This window comes from Dufourea novaeangliae, unplaced genomic scaffold (assembly GCF_001272555.1).
Source record: "Dufourea novaeangliae isolate 0120121106 unplaced genomic scaffold, ASM127255v1 scaffold175, whole genome shotgun sequence".
NCBI classification, from domain to species: Eukaryota; Metazoa; Arthropoda; class Insecta; order Hymenoptera; family Halictidae; genus Dufourea; species Dufourea novaeangliae.
In genome coordinates, this window is record NW_015374053.1 from 638,940 (window position 1) to 657,134 (window position 18,195).

The window sequence follows — 18,195 nt, forward strand, 5'->3', positions numbered from 1 at the left end:
CCTGCTAGAAATATCCTGTAACAGTAATTCAGTCTTCACGCATACTTAACGTAAACCGTCAACGACTACGTTGACATTGTTGGTCTACAGACAAGAATTTAAATTAATTCAACATGATTTACAAGACCGCGTTGCAATTTATCCGACGACATTTAGAACGCATCGTGTAATTGGAATCGCACGGCCATTCCGATCGAAGGGGAAATTACCGGAAAATCTCTTAGGTACCACCGCACGGTAACAGAATTTTGTATAATCTTTAAATGAATATCGAATGTCTACGATTCAGTTGACAGAAAGCTGCATGTGTTTATTCACGTCAGAAACAATTAAAAAATAAAGAAGATTTATATCGCGAAACTAGACGATTTTATAACGTTGATTACAAATAACAATATCGATTAAGGTACAGTTTCTGTTTAGAGAGTTTTCAAGGCGAATGAGATTGGATAAAATGCATTAAAAACATATTATTGGCTTTCGCCGACGGACCAAATCATTAAAGTCTACTCAAGTACAAAGATATGTAAGTGTAAATGTCATTTTCTCGAGCGATAACCCGTTTTGGTGTCACGTCAAAAGAAAAGAACTAGAAAGAATTATTGCAGTACCATTTTCATGCGACGAAACATCTCGGACACGGTGCAGAATATTAAAAAAAAAAAAAAAAAACACGATGTAAACAAGATGTGATTATGCGTATTAAATAGCGTTTAATTATATGTATTTACTAACTGCATAATGTAATAATAAATACGAAATCCTGCGTATATTCATCGTTATAGCGACAGTTAGCTATATTCGATCGCGATCATTAATAAATTAAATATGTTAGTAAATATTTATCTATCAATTTAAAAACCTATATATTACACTTAATTCAAATAACACTGGGCTTATGAAAAATATATTAATGGTACTTTTGTGCAATAAAGCCTCGCATGTACTCGATTCCGTTCTTGTCGGTCTCTCTGTTCGCCTCTTTACACGCGGCTGGGATTTATACACACTCGCGCCACGCGTATCGTTGGTCTCTCTCGATCCGATCGATCCCGAGTACCGTAGAATTTGTACACTTAAGTGTATTCGCTATGAATGAAATTTACAAATACTTTTATACAATTCCGCGATTCTAATTACATTAGAATTCTACGAGAAGTAACAGTTCTCTCTTGGATCCAATTTCGATAGATGCATTGTTTCGCGTATGGGATCAAGATTCTCGATCCAAGTCGATCCGTTTTTCACGAAAACAAATTATCTCTCTAGTCAATTGATATCTATACGTACAATCTTGACACGGTATAACAGTTGCAAATATTCCTAAAAACGATCGCAGGATTACCTTTTCCTCGAGTCGCAACGCCGTTATCTACGCGAAAAAGGAAAAGCTAATCCAAGGTAGCAAGAACGATATATGCTAAGGAAACTGTAAAAGATTTCGATTGTAATCTTTAGTCGGAAATTTTCTACAGCTTCGCGCGCGTGTAAAAACAACATATAAAAAAGATCTCGACCGATAACGACATCCTCAATAAAAGGTAGCGTTCGCGTACATGATTAAATATGATACGAATGGACGGGTCGCGTTAATATAGAGTGTGAGAAGATGGGAAACACGAATATTCGTCGTTTACCTTATATGAAACGGATCGAATGGAATCAATTTTTTTTTTTACTTATAAACGAAGCGAAACGATCATCAACCGATCGGTTTGATTACGGATTTCTCTGTAACAGAGATTAACAGTGGGGTCCGTATCGCGTACGGAAATATTAATGCCGTATTATTATCGTTGCTGTATGATCCAATGTCACGGATTCAATCCACCGGGTCTTTTTCGATTTCGTCTATTCCTCTCCAACAAGAACGACAAATCTAACGGATCCTTTTTGTTCGGCATTTTTTGTAGCAAGCCGGTTAAAATATTATTTAATCTTCGCCTCTGCTCTTCTCTCTGCAAACGAGAAACAGCGCCGATTGTGTTACGTTATACGCGTATCCCGACGATACACCTGCCGTACACGGATGAAATAAATTAGAAATCATACTACCTGGGCGTACGATGTCGCCGGTGTGGGGATAGATAAGATTTCGTTCGACCGTCGTCTACCCTTACTCGTGGAAGATTTCTGTTGATCTTTGCTTTGCGTTTTCGAGTTATCACTCGATTCCGACTTCTGATTTGTCTCCAGATCCTGATTGTTCATTTTCTTCTTTTCTTTAGTCATTTTATTCCCGATTTGTATCCCTTCGAGGCTGTGAGGCTGTAAGAATTTGTCAAACAATTTTTTCTTCTCGCGATCTTCCTATTACAATGGACTCTAACTATATTGCCATGGTCGGGGCTGTAGGGGAGTTAAATGGCAATGAATTCAGAGCCCCCTCCATGCTAAATTCTATCGTTTTCAAAAGCTGGATCTTGCTGGTGCGCCGGCGTACGCAACTTGGCGAGAGAACGAATTTGTGTGTTCGAAAGTACGTATTATGGGGAAGTGCCACGCGTGTTCTATTTTTAAATGTTCTACTGACTTTTGGGCTGTCCACTGTATAGCATTGGCATCGGTACTCACCAAATACGTTCGATAATGTTTAATACGCTGTGGAAACGTCTCGAAAGCGTACGGTTTCGTGCAGACTTGATGCCTAGCTCTGGCGACCTTGGTGAACAGTCGAGCAGCCCGATCGACGCGATACTCGCACACGTAAGTATGTTCGGGCGTGGACCCAACCGGTCGGCCTATGTTAAAGGTAATAAAAAAAAAAATTGATCAAAGAATCCGCGACACGGAGTGGTACGATGAATAGTGAAATAAAGGATTAAGGACCAACTACCTTTGCAATAGGTATGGGGATCGAGAACCCAACAACGCTCGGCAACCAGATCGCACGGAACTGCTTCGTACAGCGGAGCGCACACGACCTCGTTCTCGTAAAATTTTCGTGTGGGCTCGTGATAGGTCTCGTGAGGTCTCAAATAATGATGACCGAACACGAATCGTTCCCCCCTGTCGAAACAAACGTACATGAACAATCTTCGACTGCCGAACTACAGGGTGTCCCGAAATAGCTTCGTTAACAAATCCTCGGACAACATTTTCGCTAAGGAAAAAGTTGTTTCAAATCACCCCACAAATCCCTTGTTTCCGGGAGTCGAAGTTATTTTGGAACAACCTGTATAACGGTAAACATTTTCCAACAACGAATGAATTCAACACCGCTGGTATATATATATATACGTACTCTGTATTCTTCCAGAGTCTCTCGATCCTGAAGATATCCATCTGTTCGTAATCAGGCTTCTGAATGGTTTTGTACGTATGCTTCTCCGGGGTGTCCCTCAACACATACACAGTGTCGCCTTGTCTGAGCTGTAGATCACCGCGCATTAGAGTGACATAGTGTTTCTTCCCCTCCTCCTCCTCGTCCCCCTCCAACGGTATCTCCAAATCAACAGAACGGGGCTGACATCTCTCGCACAGATAAGACTCGATACTCGTGTCGGCTTTCACGCAGTCACAGTGCTGCCAAACCAGGCATCGTTCGCACTGGATCATGAGTCCTTCGTCCCTGCGTAATAATGGATAAACCGAACGTTGAAGTTTAATCGGATGAACAGCACAGATTGAACAAAAAAAGAAGAAAAAAAAAACGCAACGCGTGAAAAGGTTACTTGAACCAAAGCCCACCTGTGCAACCCACAAATACACCTAATAACGTCTTCTTCGCCAGCAGTGGAACCCCTCGGGGGTAAAAATCCTTGAGAAGGAGGGCATCCCATCGCCTCCGTTATGGCATCCACGAAGTCCGGTTTACTTCCGAGGTACAATTTTCTCAGTCTAGCGGCGGCGATCCCCAATTCCGAGGTTCGTCCGAAGAATCGGACGTTATTGTCGAAGAGCTTGATCATATCGTGATCAAAATGCTCAGCGGTTTTATAGTGACCAGTCCCGATGCATTGGTCGATCGTGGTCAAATCTATAGGATCCGATATCTTCTCGTAATAATCCGGTAATTTTCGTTTCGAGGGCAACGTTACAAACGGCGAGCACAACAATTGCCCGTTCTCGTCGTTCGCTGTCGCCACGACGCTGTACAAATCTTTCAGTACCTGAAAGTTCAAATGAAAATGTTTCTCCGGTGATACTATACTTCAACGACTCGTTCGGTGAATTCGTTTCGTTTACCTTCGCCAGCTTCGCGGTTTTGTGGACTTCCGGATCGTCCTGAGCTTGCGCCAGCCTCCGAGTCCGCACTGTCCGCGTGTTCGTGTTGGTCAGAGCGGTCAATTGCGAGAAGAATGCATCCGATTGGATCTTAGCGTCGCCGGGACTCTTATCCTTGAAGGTGCTCGCATTTCCGAATTTCGCTTTACCGTTCTGCATCTGTACCTGGTTCACCAACGATTTCACCCGTCTCACCTTCTCCAAGTTCCTCAACAAGAAGCAATGGTGCAGTTGAGCGAAACATCGTTGCTGGTGAGACATTGGCTTCAGCGCGGGAGCATGAACCAGGCTCGAATCGCCGACTTTTCTAGATTTGCAAATGCCTTTAGAGTTGACGGACTGCACCGCGTTGGACTTCCGTATGTTCTTCCTCGGTCGGCCGACCGACCGCCTTTCCGTCGGTTCCAATTGAGACGGAAGTGGAACAACAGTCTTTGGAACCCTTTGACTCTTCCCACCTGTGGAACATAAAAGACACAAGTGGGAATAGGAAAACGCAAGGAATGGTTACACAATTCCGTAACAATAAAGTTTAGTCTCATCGTTACCTATTACGCCCCTGCACGCGCTACTACCACATCGACACTCCTGTCCCTCGGATGGATTAAACAACGCAAAATTGTAATCGTACGTCAACTCCTCCCCCGGTTGGATGTCTCTCGAGGCGAACAACGCCATACGCGGATGTCCGTGAACGCTCCACTTTTGCATCTCGCAATTAGGTTCGCAAGAATGATTCACGAATCGTCCGTCGCCCCCCATACGGTGTCCATCGATCACCAAACCCCCGTCCAGATGCAGACAATAGTGGTGGGTATCGTTCGCGTATCTAGGTTCGAACAGAAAAGAAAATTACGTTATCGATGCTCGAATCGTGCACGTCAATGTATTGTACCCACCGACGAGATATAAGGATACAGACCTTTCATCTTATGGGAGTTGGTGGCTAACCTAAACTGTAGTACCGACACCTTAAAAATGCCTGTGATTTTAGTGATCTCTACAGACGTTATGAGAACGGTGAATCTACGTTATGAATTCGGCGGGTGGTGACATTAAAATAGAAATGGGGCAACGTTGCCGAAGAAATACATTGGATGAAAGGTCTATTCTTACACTTTATCGTTGATTATAAACCCACAAGTAAACTCGGCTTCCGCTAGGGGAAAAAGTGACGTAGTAGAAGGGCCTCCTACCACTTGGTATTGGGACTTACCGGAATTTATTCCAAATTAACATTCGATTTAACATTTATCTCAGTATCTGGAATAAAGTTTCCAACTGGTGTAGGAGGCTCTCACCCTTACGTCGCTTTTTCTCTTAGTGAAAACCAGGTTTTCTCGCGAGGGTACGTAACTGTTTCGTTCGATATACCTGGTCGCCATTCTAGATTTGAACTCTCTCTCAGACACGACCTCCCCCACGTACTCGAGGATAAATACACCGGTTTTGATGGCCTCTTGTGTCCTCACACCCCAACCTTTATTCTCCGTCATGAACTTCTGCAACCCGGGCGCCCATTCGTGTTTCTGAATTTTTTGATTCTCACATTTGTCGCCGCATGGGCAGAGCTGCGGCGAACATTCGCTCAGAACCATACGATTGATGCAATCGTCGCCGCAGCCGCTTTCCGGTTTGCATTCGCAGGCTTGAGCCTCGTACAGTGTCGTCGGTTTCACGTCGTAATAAACGTTCATACGAATTTTCCTACGAAAGAAAACAAAAAGACACGATTGAAGCATACGTTACACACCGATGATACTTTTTTTATCAGTGCGCAGTGTGGTATTTTCCCAATCCAGCTGAATTTAACTTAAAAAACAAATCTGCAAAACACCACACAATGTGCAGCTTGTCTATCGATCTCTTACTTGTAATTCCACGATGGTACCGATTCCCTACCGGGCAGCCTGGACTGCGTGTGCAGCCACCATAAGTCGTACGGCAGCTGAAAAGACATCTTCCGTTGTCGCAAGAATTTCCCGCATTGATACGAAGCCGACAACAGAACCGTAGACTCGTTCGCATCCCCTGCGATTTTACTTTTTCCTGAAGTGTCCGTACTGCTACTGCTGCTGCCGCTTCGCGTCTTCGACTCGCACTCCTTCCCGTAGTCCTGCAACACACCTCCCTGCAGGTAACGTTTCTTCCATCTCGACTGTTTCTTCCTAGTGTGGGTCGAGCTCGAGTGTTTCCCAACCTCTGACTCGCCGCGCACAAGAACATTACTGTTCGACACATTGTCGTTCTCCGTGTCGTAACCGGCGCTACGCAAACGTTTCATGTTTCTCGGTACAAGAGTGCAAGGACTGGACGAACCACGGCGTTTCTTTTGACTTCCATTCAACGGACCAGAATGCTCCGTTTTTATACTTGTCTGGGAACCTCCACGTTCAGGATGATGCCTCGATTTTTCCTCTGTCGGCTCGACGACGCAACGTTCCTGTTCGCCCGACTCGTACCTCTCGAGCGGATCCTCGAGGGGCGCGTTCTCGTCGTACGTTTTCGTGTCCTGGATCTTCTCGTACTTCACCGGACAGAGTTTCTGCGACGTGTTTTCGTTCGGTGGCGTGCTGGTCTCCGGTTCGACGAGGTCTTTACGTACCCTTAATTGTCCAGAACGCGATTCGGAGAGTTCGTTCGAACGAGCACGACTTAACGAACCCTCCTGTTTCGTGGAATTAGCGTTCTCGGGATTCGAGACGTTGGGGACGACGGTATGCTTGGTCGAGAGTTGTGTTTCCCTGTCGTTGCTGCCCTCGATGCTGATGTCGTTGGCTGGTTTGACAACGTGCTCGGTAGATGCGAACGAATCTCGTATATCCGCGCTGAGCACGCTCGGTTTACTGTCCTCCATGGCGTCCTCGGTTCCCTCCTTGGACGAATTTCGATCGCCATCAGGATCACCGTTGTCGTCGCTGGTCGTTCCAGCTTTCGCAGTCGAGCCGGTCGTGGCTTCGCTCGGGCTCGACGATCTTTTCTTTTTCTTTTTCTTTTTCAGCGTCGGGAAACCGGTACGATTGATCGCCTTGCGACGCCTCATCTTCTTCTTCGTCAGAACCAACGCGGCGGAATTATTCGTCGGATTCGGAAGATTCTGAGCGTCGCTGTCCCGCGGTGGTTTGCTCTCGTTCGCAGTGTCGTTCTCCTCGTAGCTCTCGGTCGCTTGAAACTCCGCCGCGTCGACCTTTATATTCTTCTCCAGACGAGCATGTTCCGGCGACGCTTGCTCCGTCTTCTCGGGCTTGTCCGATTGATTCTTGTCTGGTTTTATTAATTTCTCAGAGTTCACCTTTTCGTTTTTACCGCAGGTCTTATCCGTATGGGCTTTGGCGCTCTTCGAGTCGTGGACGCCCTTTTCCGGTTTCCCAACCTTGCCGTCGTTCTTTTCAGGTTTCTCGAGTTTCTCGGCTTTATCCGAAGCGCCGTGACCGTTCTCAGTGGGGAGCTTTGTCACCGTGACCCTAAGATCCTTAACGATCTTCTTCTTCCGACGTGGCTGCTGCGTTTCCGGTTGTTCCAACGGTTTCTCTACCAACGACTCGGATGTGGGCGCGGTCGATTTCTCTGGGCTCGAGTTCTCGGCGTCCCTGTGTCGCTTCTTAGGTGTGATCGGCACGGTATCTTCTTGGGAAGAGGACGCGGAACTGCTGCCGCCACCGCCGTATCTCGTGATAGTAGCTTCGATAGCCTCCTCTATGTGACTCTCCGTACAATTGGTCTCATTAGCGGTCGGATCGATCGAACTCGAGTTGGAGCTTTGTGAACTGTGAGGACTAGACACGTGATAGTGCCTCTTCTTTAACGGCAACCTTTGCTCGTTCGGATTCGAATTCGCGTTCGCATTCACGCCGCTCTTCGAGTCGGTTCCTGGTAATGTCTTCTCCTTCTTCGAACGTCTCTTCAGCTTTTGATCGTCGCTCGACGCTACATCGCCCTTCCGTTTCTTCGTTAGTTTCTTCACACGGAATATCTGCGGCAATTCGGTATAGCCGACGGTCGCGTTGTTACGACCCAGACTGCAGGATCTGGCGAACTCCTCGATTAACTTCTCCAGCTCCTGTATGATACACGGATCGATGCGTATCGGATTCTTCGGGGGATTCAACGGTAATCGCCGTCGATGCTTGTGGTGATGGTGTTTGTGACAATGATTGTGTATAGGCTGCGTCGCTTTGTCGCACTTGTTGCTCGGTCGTTCGTCTTTTTCCGCTTTCAGCACCTGGCCGACAGGCAAGGAAATCAGAGTCTGCACACCAACGCCGTTCGTCTCGAACGCAGTCACGGCTCTCTTGCTGTTTTTGTTTTCTTTTAACACGCGTCGCGTGACCGGCGCGACATTCTTTTTCAATAAGCTTTGCCGCTTGGACAACGGGCCGGAATTGCTCCTGTTCTCTTTCAAACTTCTTCTGCCCGCGATCGTCTTTCTATCCGAGGTGACCCGTTCGCAGGACGATTGTTTCTGTCTACGTAACGGAATCGTCGATTTGTTGCTCGCGCTCGGTTTGTCTTTCCTCAGTTTCTTGCACATCCTCCCATCGCATTGATTCGCATCTTTTCCATATTTACTCGTAACAGTTCTACTTAGGCACTTGACGCGTGTGGGGGAACTCAAGTTGTTCCTTTTCCTATTCATCCTCCCCTGCGAGAATTGCTTGGGGACATTACAGCTACGTTTCTTTTGACAAACTGGCTTCTCCTTTAACTTCCTCGTCGAATCGCTCCCTTCTTCCTTCTCCTCCCGAGGCACACCGGTTTTATGTTGCATCGTTTTTGTTTTCCCTCTCTTGCTAGGAGGTTCCTCCTTCGCGACCTTTTGCGGTTGCTGTGACGTTACTTCTTTCTTCTCGTTCTTCTCCGGTTTCTCCGTCTTTTCGAGTTTCTCGATTTTCTCCGCGATTTCTGGCTTCAATCGCGGCCTACCTGGACCACGTGGTTGCGTCGACACCGACTTCGCCGGTCTACCAGGTTTGCGTTTCGGCGGATATAACACACGATCGACATTCACCGCCGGTTTCGCGGCTACAGTTTGGACTGGAGACTGCGTTTGAGCTGGTGGACTCGCGGGACTAATCGCCAAATGTAGGGGGCTGTTGTCTACCGACTGAATTCCCGAATCCGGCGACACGTTTGAAGCGCAAGGATACTCCGAATCGTTTAATTTCTTGCCCGCTTTACTTCGTCGTTTTCGTGGTTCCGATAACAAGGCTGTTTTCTCGACAAATTGTTGCAACAGCGTAGAACTATATACAGGTACAGGATTTTGATCACCATTCTCGCTGGTATCCGAATCGGCTCCGAGGGACATTCGTTCTATAGCTTTCGACACTAGCCGACCACTTTCCGAATCTTCAAACCCATCGAACGGAGCGTCTTCGTGTTCTTGATCCGGTAGAATAGCCGCCAAATCTTCTTGATTTATTTCTTGAAGCGGTGGATGTTGCTGCTGCTGCTGTTGTTGTTGTTGTTGCTGCTGCTGCTGCGGCTGTTGTTGCTGTTGCTGCTGCGGTTGTTGTTGCTGTTGCTGCTGTTGCGCGTGAGGGGACGGTAATCGACTTTCAGATGAATCCGAATCGTCACTACTGCATTCCGATGACTAAACAAAAAAACAGGAAAGTTGTCGACAAACACCGGTCATCTCTATTAAACGAAATCGCCGTTTCTTCCGTAGTTCTCACCGCCGTACTAACAATATCGAATAGTTTACCTTTGCCTCGCAATTTCCTTTAACTTTTTTCGTTACGTTTTTTCTGGTCTTTTCGCACCGCGGTTTTTCCATGTCTTCTTTTTTTGGACCTTTCATACTGATCTTTAACTTAAGTGCTCCCTGCAAGAGATACCGAGATTTGTCCGATTTGTAATGAAATTTTTGGAGTAAAACGAAACTATCTAACCGATCCGTTACACTGATTTCAATGCATTCGGGATCACGATACACGTACCGATTCGAAATTCGTTTCTTGAATGGAAAACGTTTGCTCGCTGTGTTCGGACGTACAATCCGAATTCGACCCTGTATCCTCCTCTTCTTCGTCGCCACTGCTCTCGTCGTCCGAGTCCGAATTCGAATCCGAATATGAGCAACTTCCTTCTGTACCACCGGAACTTTCGTCCTCAGAATCTGAATCTTCTTCGGAATCGACTGAATGTGTTCCTAACACGGCCAAATATTTATATTATGGAGATTAGGAATTGCCATTTAAGCATCAAAGTACTCTAGTAAAGCAAGCATTATGATACCATTAGGTTCCGTGGTTGGATCCCAACTACCTCCACCTTTTATGGCATCCATGTCAACGGTCGAAGGAAGTTCCCTTTCCTGCTCCCCATCATTCTCTTCCCAATTCCAGTTCTGTAGTTCTAACTCCGACGGATGATGAATAACAGCACTCCATCCTGAATCAGCAGACATTTTTTGGCTTATCTAACATCCAATAGAATCCAATAGAATACCATTCCTTATGATTTTGTCTGTTGATCGCCTTTTCTTATAGTCTTATAAACCATATTCCTCTTAACGCGTACAACGGTCAAATTTTATGTGTGTTGGCCAAACTCCCATGTTTGCCAACTGATTCATATCCAACGTTCCTTGCAGATGTAATTACACTTTACTCATTATTACATAACTGTAACAAAAAGAATGAAAAATAGGTATCCATATAAAAAAAGAACACTATCAAAGTAATTATCGTGTATGAGAGCCACAGTTCAAACAATGAAAGCAAAAGAAAAGCACAGTATATCCGACCTATATAGACAGAGAGGGGAGCATGAGATTGCTGTCACCAAACACAGTTTCCAAATCATTCGAATCTCTTTATAGAGCAAATTAGCACACCGTTCCCCCCGAAACAGAAATAGATGTCTCGTTAAATTTCGAATTGTGATATGCGATTCAACAGTACATTTCGAAGTTAGGCACACGGTTTTGGGATTGGTGTACTCCAAGCGCGGGAGATCGTTTACGTATAACCTAGTACAGGGAACGAACATCCGAACAGAAATCACGAGCACGCGAGTAATGTAAGTAGCTTCTTTCACGGTGTAACGGTGTACCTTCGAGTATCGTTCCCAGTGATCAAAGAAGACAACGTCATCGAAGATATGTTACGCGTCGTTGTACGTTGATGCGCGCGTATTTCGGGGACACGCGCGTCACTTTTGTGTACGCACAGTAATAGCGACTGATGGCAACGGTAACGTAACGCCAGTGCACGCGCGAACGACACGTTAAATAGGATAAAAAAACGAAACAATTGTGTCCAAAAGCTATCGCTCTGTTTACATCGTCAATGAAGCACACAGTGATCTCGAGAGTAACACAGAATGAGGGACAGAGAGAGAGTGAGAGAGAGAGAGAGAGAACGCGAAGAAGAGATACAGGAAACGAGAGGGAGAAAGATAGTTTGTGAGAGCAACCGACCTACCAAGAGGGGACAGGGAGAAAATGTAAGAGAAGGACAGAGAAAGTAGGAGAAAAAGAGGGAGAAAGGTTCCAGATCGTTGAAATAAAAAAAAACTAAAAGGTAAGCACGTTATCGTCGAAGCGAGCGCCTAAAGCGTGGTGTAAAGAGTGGTGAAGCGAGAAGTAGGCTCATACGCGACAATGACAGACACGATACCCTGAGGCCTCCTTCCTCCGCATCACACAAGTAACGTAACGAGGATCCACACGATTCTGGATCGACGATTAACCGACGATATTCCTCAAGTTGCTTCGAACGGACAGCTGTTTCTGTTTCTCGGTCGATGCGCCAGGTGCATCGGCGACAGAACCCGTGGAAACTCCCGTGTATTCATGTAGAACTCAAATTGCCGCGCCATCTAACGTCGAATGCCACCGTTACATCTCCATAGCGGCCTATACGAAATTCTACGTTCTATTTTCTGTGCGTTGGCCCTTAATCCTAACGGACTAGTCGGCTATTACGATCCTTGATCGTTCCATGATTGAACATTACATCGTTGTGAACATTTTTAAAGAAGACATATGTCTGTTTTATCTGTTCCACATAAATCGATCTATTTGTGGTTGTCGGCGTTACGAGAATCGACGAATCGAACAAACCTTGTAAAAATCCGTTGACGATGTTGATTATTCGAACGAAACCGGATTCATAGTCAGGTTTGTTTCCTCTGTATCACAAGTCGCGTAAGTATATATCGCAACGACACTACATTCATCGAATGACATTCGATAAATCGATAATCATGTTGCTCCGATTGTCATCGATAATCGAACGTAATAATTATCGGTGGTCAACATTTTTATTTATCGAGCATTCGAGAGAAATGTCCCGCCACAAGAACGATAGATTTAACCGTATCGATCGATCAGTGTGATCAAAATAGGATCGATATGTTCGATACTCGGTGTATGATGAATTGAACGGTTGAAATGCGGTAGCAAAGACGGGGGGAAAACATGGCAGAACGAAATAACGTTCGGTACGCGAGTATTCCCTCTAGGTAGGCGTGTGCATCAAGACGAAGGGTGGTAGGAGTATGGGCTTGGAGTCGGCAATATGGCTGGCCAGATGTGCATAGGCAGGGTGTTGGGGTGGTGTTAGTGTCGTGCGTTATTTATGTCGAACTACCGTAAATCCTGCCCGAATCTTGCGTGTTTTCATGGAATTGGTGATATATTGTGCAGAAGCAGGAATACGGCTTGCATGAAGGCATAGCATACGCTTCCGAGTCAAACAAACATGAAGTAAGTTCCACGTACATGACATAGCATCCGAAGAAAGAGAAGCTTCAGCCGAATCCGATCGAGTTTCATGGCTTCGAGCACCGCTTCGTTTTGTCTTCATTCGAACGATCCTCTGTGCCTGTACAGGTCTATACAATCTGTAATTTAGATTCTCTTGTCATGTTCTGACATTGATCTTTTTACGATTTTTTTTTCATCGATGCTTAATAACGGCGTTTCGGCGTTTTCGTTTTACCAAAAAGAAACCTATTCGCTGTTGGCATTCGGTTTCCACCGGGGGGTAGGACCTCGATAACGATTTCACTTCCCGTGGAATGTTACCGTTTCATTCTTTTCTTTTGTTTCGTCCTTAGGGTTCGCGGGAGCATCCCTATTTCGCCCGTTTCGCTCGTTTTACCGAATTCCTCGGTTCGCTCCCCGTGTCCCGGCGTTTCACGTTCTAAACTCTTTGTGTGTATCATAAACGCAAATTGTGCTTCCTCCTCTCCTTGCTCGTTTCGTGTCCCTTTTATGTAGCGTGTGCATCACTTGTGTGTACGCGTAGGTATAACGTGTAAAACCGGAGCGAACCAGACGAGGATACAGTGTGAAAATTGTGTATCGCTCGTTTGTTTATGTTAGACGAAACGTCTATTCTCACGCAGGCGCGATTTCGTAATTATACTGTCACTAAAGATTATCTCGATGATCGCATTCGCTTCATTCATGACATCCTTATCTTCGATGGAAAAAAATCCATCGAAGACTACATTGGATTTTTCGATAACGCTTTCACAACTGATCAATGAATCATGTTGTGATTCATATACTTCGTGTACGGAAGTACATGACGTTTCGATAATTGCTTTATCTTCTCGAATCATGTGTATTTCGCGAGTACTTGTGCTGGAATTTTACCAAACATTCGAGATAGCAAAATAAATTCGGCGGAAGGGTCGATTGTGACCAGAGTGTATGAGATTTGGAAATGGTCGCGCGTTACCGGAATATTATTCTAGTCATTATCGTAAAGTCGATCTAATCGCTCGCTCCTGTGGCAGGAGGAAGTGGTCGGTATCTTTTCGTATTTCGTCTCGTATCTGTTCTGGTGTTCCGTGCAATCCATCGAACTGTGTGTACGAACACGGTCAGTGCACGGTGAAAGTGACATCGAGCGTAACAGCGTTTTCAATGGAATCTGCCGGTTCTTCGGTCGACGCGAAGCACGCGAATTGATTTGCATCGAAAACGGTCTCGTGTGCCGTCTATGAATTTTTCTTAACGGACCCACGAGGACGGAACGTGAATTCGCGATGACCCAAGTGTTCGAACAATATTCTCGTAGTTGTCATCCGCGTGCGATCGAATTCCTTCCGCATCGCGAGGAATACAGATTGTGGTAACGATTTAAATTTTTCGAAGAAACGTGTATATATATATATATATATGTGATTTTATGGAATATGTTAAGAAATTTTGAAATAACAAAATGTCATTTTTGTTTTCTTTCGTTGTTACAGCGAAGTGAGCATATCGTCCGCTCGTGCGTCGGTAATGGTGTACGATGACGTTAATAAGAAATGGGTACCGAGTGGCAGTTCCTCGGGGCTCTCCAAAGTTCAGTTGTACCATCATCAGGTGCACAATACCTTTCGCGTGGTCGGCCGAAAGTTACAGGATCACGAGATCGTCATCAATTGCGCGATTCTCAAGGGATTGAAGTATAATCAAGCAACGGTCACGTTTCATCAATGGAGAGACAACAAGCAAGTGTACGGCCTGAATTTTTCCAGCAAAGACGATGCCGATGCGTTCGCCAGGGCGATGCTGCAAGCGCTCGATGTGAGTTCTAAGCGAAGAGTTAAGAAACTACGATGTAAATTATGATTTTCGTTTTTCTTTAACACTTTGACACGCTTTACCTAGGTGCTCAGTAATGGAAGCAACATATCGAGAACCCTTGCACCGTCGGTCGGATCGACTACTCAGCAGCAACCTGTCTTTCAGCAACAGCAACAGGGCAACGCCCAATACGATGAAGATATGGGATACAGGTCCGTCTACTTTACGTCGCTTGTTTGTTGAAAAACTACAACTTCTTCACCCAGTAAAAAAGTCACTGTAGAAGACAATCAATGATGTTTGATTTTTGTATAGGACCATGACTAGAGAAGATGTAGCGATCATCCAGGAACGCAGAATGTCTCAACAAAGTCAGGGTATCGTATTCATTTCGTTCAACTCGACAATTCGATCGTGTCCAACACGCCAAGTCGAAGAAAAATTCATTCAGATGTAATTTCTTTAATAGCAACCGGCAGTCCAAATGCAATTTCTCCGAGTTGTCCTTTGGCCAGTCAGCAACAGCAGCAACAACCGACATCGCAGCAACAACAACAGCCACCTCAACAAACTGTCCAACAGTCGCAACCGCCGCCACAGCAGCAACAGCCACCAGCACCACCTCTGCCTCAACAACAGCAACTGCAAGCACAACAATCGCAGCAGCAACCGTTGCAGCAGCAGCAGTCCGGTCATCATAGAACTTCGTCGGCGCCGCCTGCACCGCAGCCTCAACAGTCTGTGATGCAGCCGATGCAGCCGCTCGGAGCTATAGGAACTGGATCGGGACAACTGGCCGGCGTTGGTGCTCCTCCGGCTCCACCTCCTCAACCTCCAATGCCAGCCACGATTCCGCCATGTCCGCCGGCAATGATGAACTTCAACACACCGGTACCACCGCCTCCGATGATGATGAACCAGTACGCACAGTCACCGTCGGCTCAAACGAATCTGCCCAATCAGTCTCAAGCCCAGTCTATTTACAGTAGCGCCCAGGGAGGAAGTCAGTACGGCACCCCGGCGAACAGTAATCAGTACGCGACGGGTACCGTTGTCGGGCAAAGTCCATGTCAGTATTCTTCCGGAAATCAAAATAATTTTTACGGTAATAACGGTCAAATAGGGAACGCGTATTCGAGCGGACAACCGGGACAAACGAATCAGTACAGCGGTGGTAGCGGAGGCGCCGGTGGTACCGGTGGAAACCAATACGCGAGCGGGAATTCGATCGGTCAGTACGCTACTAGTGGAGCAGCAACAACCGGACAGTACGTGGTCGGAGTCGGTGTTGGAGCCGGCGTAAACGTCGGTCAACCGAATCAGTCTCAGTACAGTGTTGTGTCTCAGGCACAGGCACAGTACGGCACCAGTCAAGTACAAGCAGCGTCGAACGCCACGAATCCGTATGGGACGCCTTCGAATTCGGTGAATCAGTACAACAGTGGGAACACTGGTGCAGGAGGTGGCGGAGGCTCGAACGTTTATGGTTCGGTTGGGAGCGGTGGTCCTCAACCGCCACCAATGGTACCGTTGACCGGTCCTGCCGCGCCTCCCCCACCTCCACCACCACCCGCGCCAAACGCAAACGCAATGAACCTTAATCCTCCGATGGGTGGACCCGGTTCTACCAGCTCAATGAGTTCCAACAACAGCAACACAGATCCACCACCGGATGCTAACTCGCTGGCAGCAGCTCTTCAAGCGGCTCGTTTAAAGAAGAAACAGGTTCGTTGTCCTTTCGACTGTAGTTCTATTCGTTCTTTCGATTATATTCATCTATTTGTTCATTCTCTGGCTAATTGTTGACGTATTGGTTCAGTCGGCACAACAGTCGGTGGAGAACAGTGGCTCGAGTAATAACAGTAGCAGCAGTGGCAGCGCTGGAGGCAGTGGAAATTACGGCACGTTGGGAAGAGGCGGCGGTGGCGGTATGGCTTCCATGATGGACGAAATGGCGAAGACTCTGGCGCGAAGACGAGCCGCCGTCGAGAAAAAACAACCCGAACAGCCGCAGGTACATATTTTTTACTGCATAATCCTTACTGGGATTTTGTACGCGTATAATTTGTATACCCTTCGATCATCCTGCCGTCGCGTTTCGATAGGAATCTGAAAGCTCGCCCGACAAGAAGTCCTGGGACAAGAACAATTCGTCGAACAATAAATTCGCGAACGGGGCCGAATCGCCGAAATCGGTCCGCAAGAGGTTCGGTTCCGCTTCCGAGGACACTCTGCTGAAAGTGAACGGCGTGAACGACGGGACCGTGCTGACCGTTCAGGAAATGGAAGCGTTCAAAGCGGAGATCATCAAGGAAGTGCGTAAAGAGTTTCAAAAGATGAAACAGGAGCTCGTGGACGGTAAGAATTTCGAATTGAACCGTATAGTGCCTCTCCGAGCTATAACGACTTCGTAAAAACAATTAGGGGTTCGGATTCTTCACGCGTTTAAGGGTTTCGGTGGCAAGTTCAGCGTTCAGGAATAGCCAACCTTTTTAAAGAAGTATCAAATGACTCATTGTACTCTCAGGGGTATCATAATTGATGAGATATAAGACTAGACTTTTCATCTTATGGAAGTTGGTGGCTTACATAAACTGTAGTACCGAAACCTTAAAAAGCCTGTGATTTCAGCGACCTCTACGTTATGAGAACTAAAATGGAAATGGGGTAACGTAACCCCAGAAAAATGTGCCGCAAAAATATATTGTATGAAATGTCTACTCCTATACCTTGTATGCGGTATCACATAGCATACCCATCGAAAGAGTCACGCCTAAAATCACCATAGCTCGGCGAGGCACTATAAACAGATCTGTTTCTCGACGTGTTGTCGCATGCTGATCGTTTTCTCGACTTTCAGCGGTGAGACAGGAGCTGAGCAGAAGATAAAGACGCGACGCGGGCCAGATTCGAACGTAACAAAAAGAGGAGTAAACGGAAGTAATTGAATCGCGTAGGTCATGACAACCGAAACGATTGTCGTCGTCACCCGCACACAGGTTTTTTTACTACGTATTCGCGAGAGTAAAGTGGACTTATACGCCCCCCCCCCTCCCCGTGTATATCAGACACGTTTGTGCGTAAGTACATTATTATCTAGCCTAGCATTCTAAGTAAACCGTACCCTATCGTTGTTTACTAGACCGATGGTAAGTGACGTTCACTATGGATAAAATCGATTCTAACTTCTGCCAATTCGACGCACAACACATTTTGGATAAACTATCCGGTAGTTACTACCTACGTCCGAATGCGTGTACATTTACGGTGGGATCGTACAATCTGTCGTTTATCGTCAACGAAACATATTACGGGTACCGTAACCGTCGATCCCGCCCCACCATCGAACACACACATACACAGACAAAATCGCGCTTTTATTTATGTAAATATCGGTCCGAATTCGATTATATATATATATATATATATAT

The 18,195-nt window shown here is 46.2% G+C and overlaps 2 protein-coding genes across 2 annotated transcripts; one reads left to right on the top strand and one right to left on the bottom strand.

Moving 5' to 3' along the window:
• Positions 1–1,567: 1,567 nt before the first annotated feature.
• LOC107190004 (histone-lysine N-methyltransferase ash1) lies at positions 1,568–10,660 on the bottom strand. The gene is made up of 13 exons (XM_015578720.1): positions 10,468–10,660; positions 10,170–10,381; positions 9,935–10,054; positions 6,099–9,823; positions 5,602–5,934; positions 4,776–5,056; positions 4,189–4,685; positions 3,691–4,112; positions 3,245–3,571; positions 2,837–3,009; positions 2,575–2,741; positions 2,056–2,268; positions 1,568–1,958 (listed from the first exon to the last, which is right to left on the bottom strand). The coding sequence occupies exons 1-13, from the start codon at positions 10,637–10,639 to the stop codon at positions 1,815–1,817; spliced, it is 6,786 nt and encodes a 2,261-aa protein (XP_015434206.1). The 5' UTR covers positions 10,640–10,660; the 3' UTR covers positions 1,568–1,814.
• Positions 10,661–12,844: 2,184 nt separating this feature from the next.
• LOC107189926 (protein enabled) lies at positions 12,845–17,810 on the top strand. The gene is made up of 8 exons (XM_015578618.1): positions 12,845–12,943; positions 14,443–14,764; positions 14,849–14,976; positions 15,080–15,141; positions 15,234–16,489; positions 16,584–16,778; positions 16,870–17,122; positions 17,625–17,810. Exons 1-8 carry the CDS (start codon positions 12,939–12,941, stop codon positions 17,651–17,653), a joined length of 2,250 nt encoding a protein of 749 aa, XP_015434104.1. The 5' UTR covers positions 12,845–12,938; the 3' UTR covers positions 17,654–17,810.
• Positions 17,811–18,195: the final 385 nt, after the last annotated feature.

Excerpts from the sequence above, each read along its gene's own strand:
- LOC107190004 (XM_015578720.1), bottom strand. The coding sequence starts at position 10,639 with ATGTCTGCTGATTCAGGATGGAGTGCTGTTATTCATCATCCGTCGGAG. Across the intron at positions 9,824-9,934 it reads AAGGAAATTGCGAGGCAAAG|TCATCGGAATGCAGTAGTGA; the intron begins GTAAACTATTCG and ends TTTTTTGTTTAG. Across the intron at positions 5,057-5,601 it reads AAATCTAGAATGGCGACCAG|ATACGCGAACGATACCCACC; the intron begins GTATATCGAACG and ends GTTCGAACCTAG.
- LOC107189926 (XM_015578618.1), top strand. Across the intron at positions 15,142-15,233 it reads AATGTCTCAACAAAGTCAGG|CAACCGGCAGTCCAAATGCA; the intron begins GTATCGTATTCA and ends TTTCTTTAATAG. Across the intron at positions 16,779-16,869 it reads AACAACCCGAACAGCCGCAG|GAATCTGAAAGCTCGCCCGA; the intron begins GTACATATTTTT and ends GCGTTTCGATAG.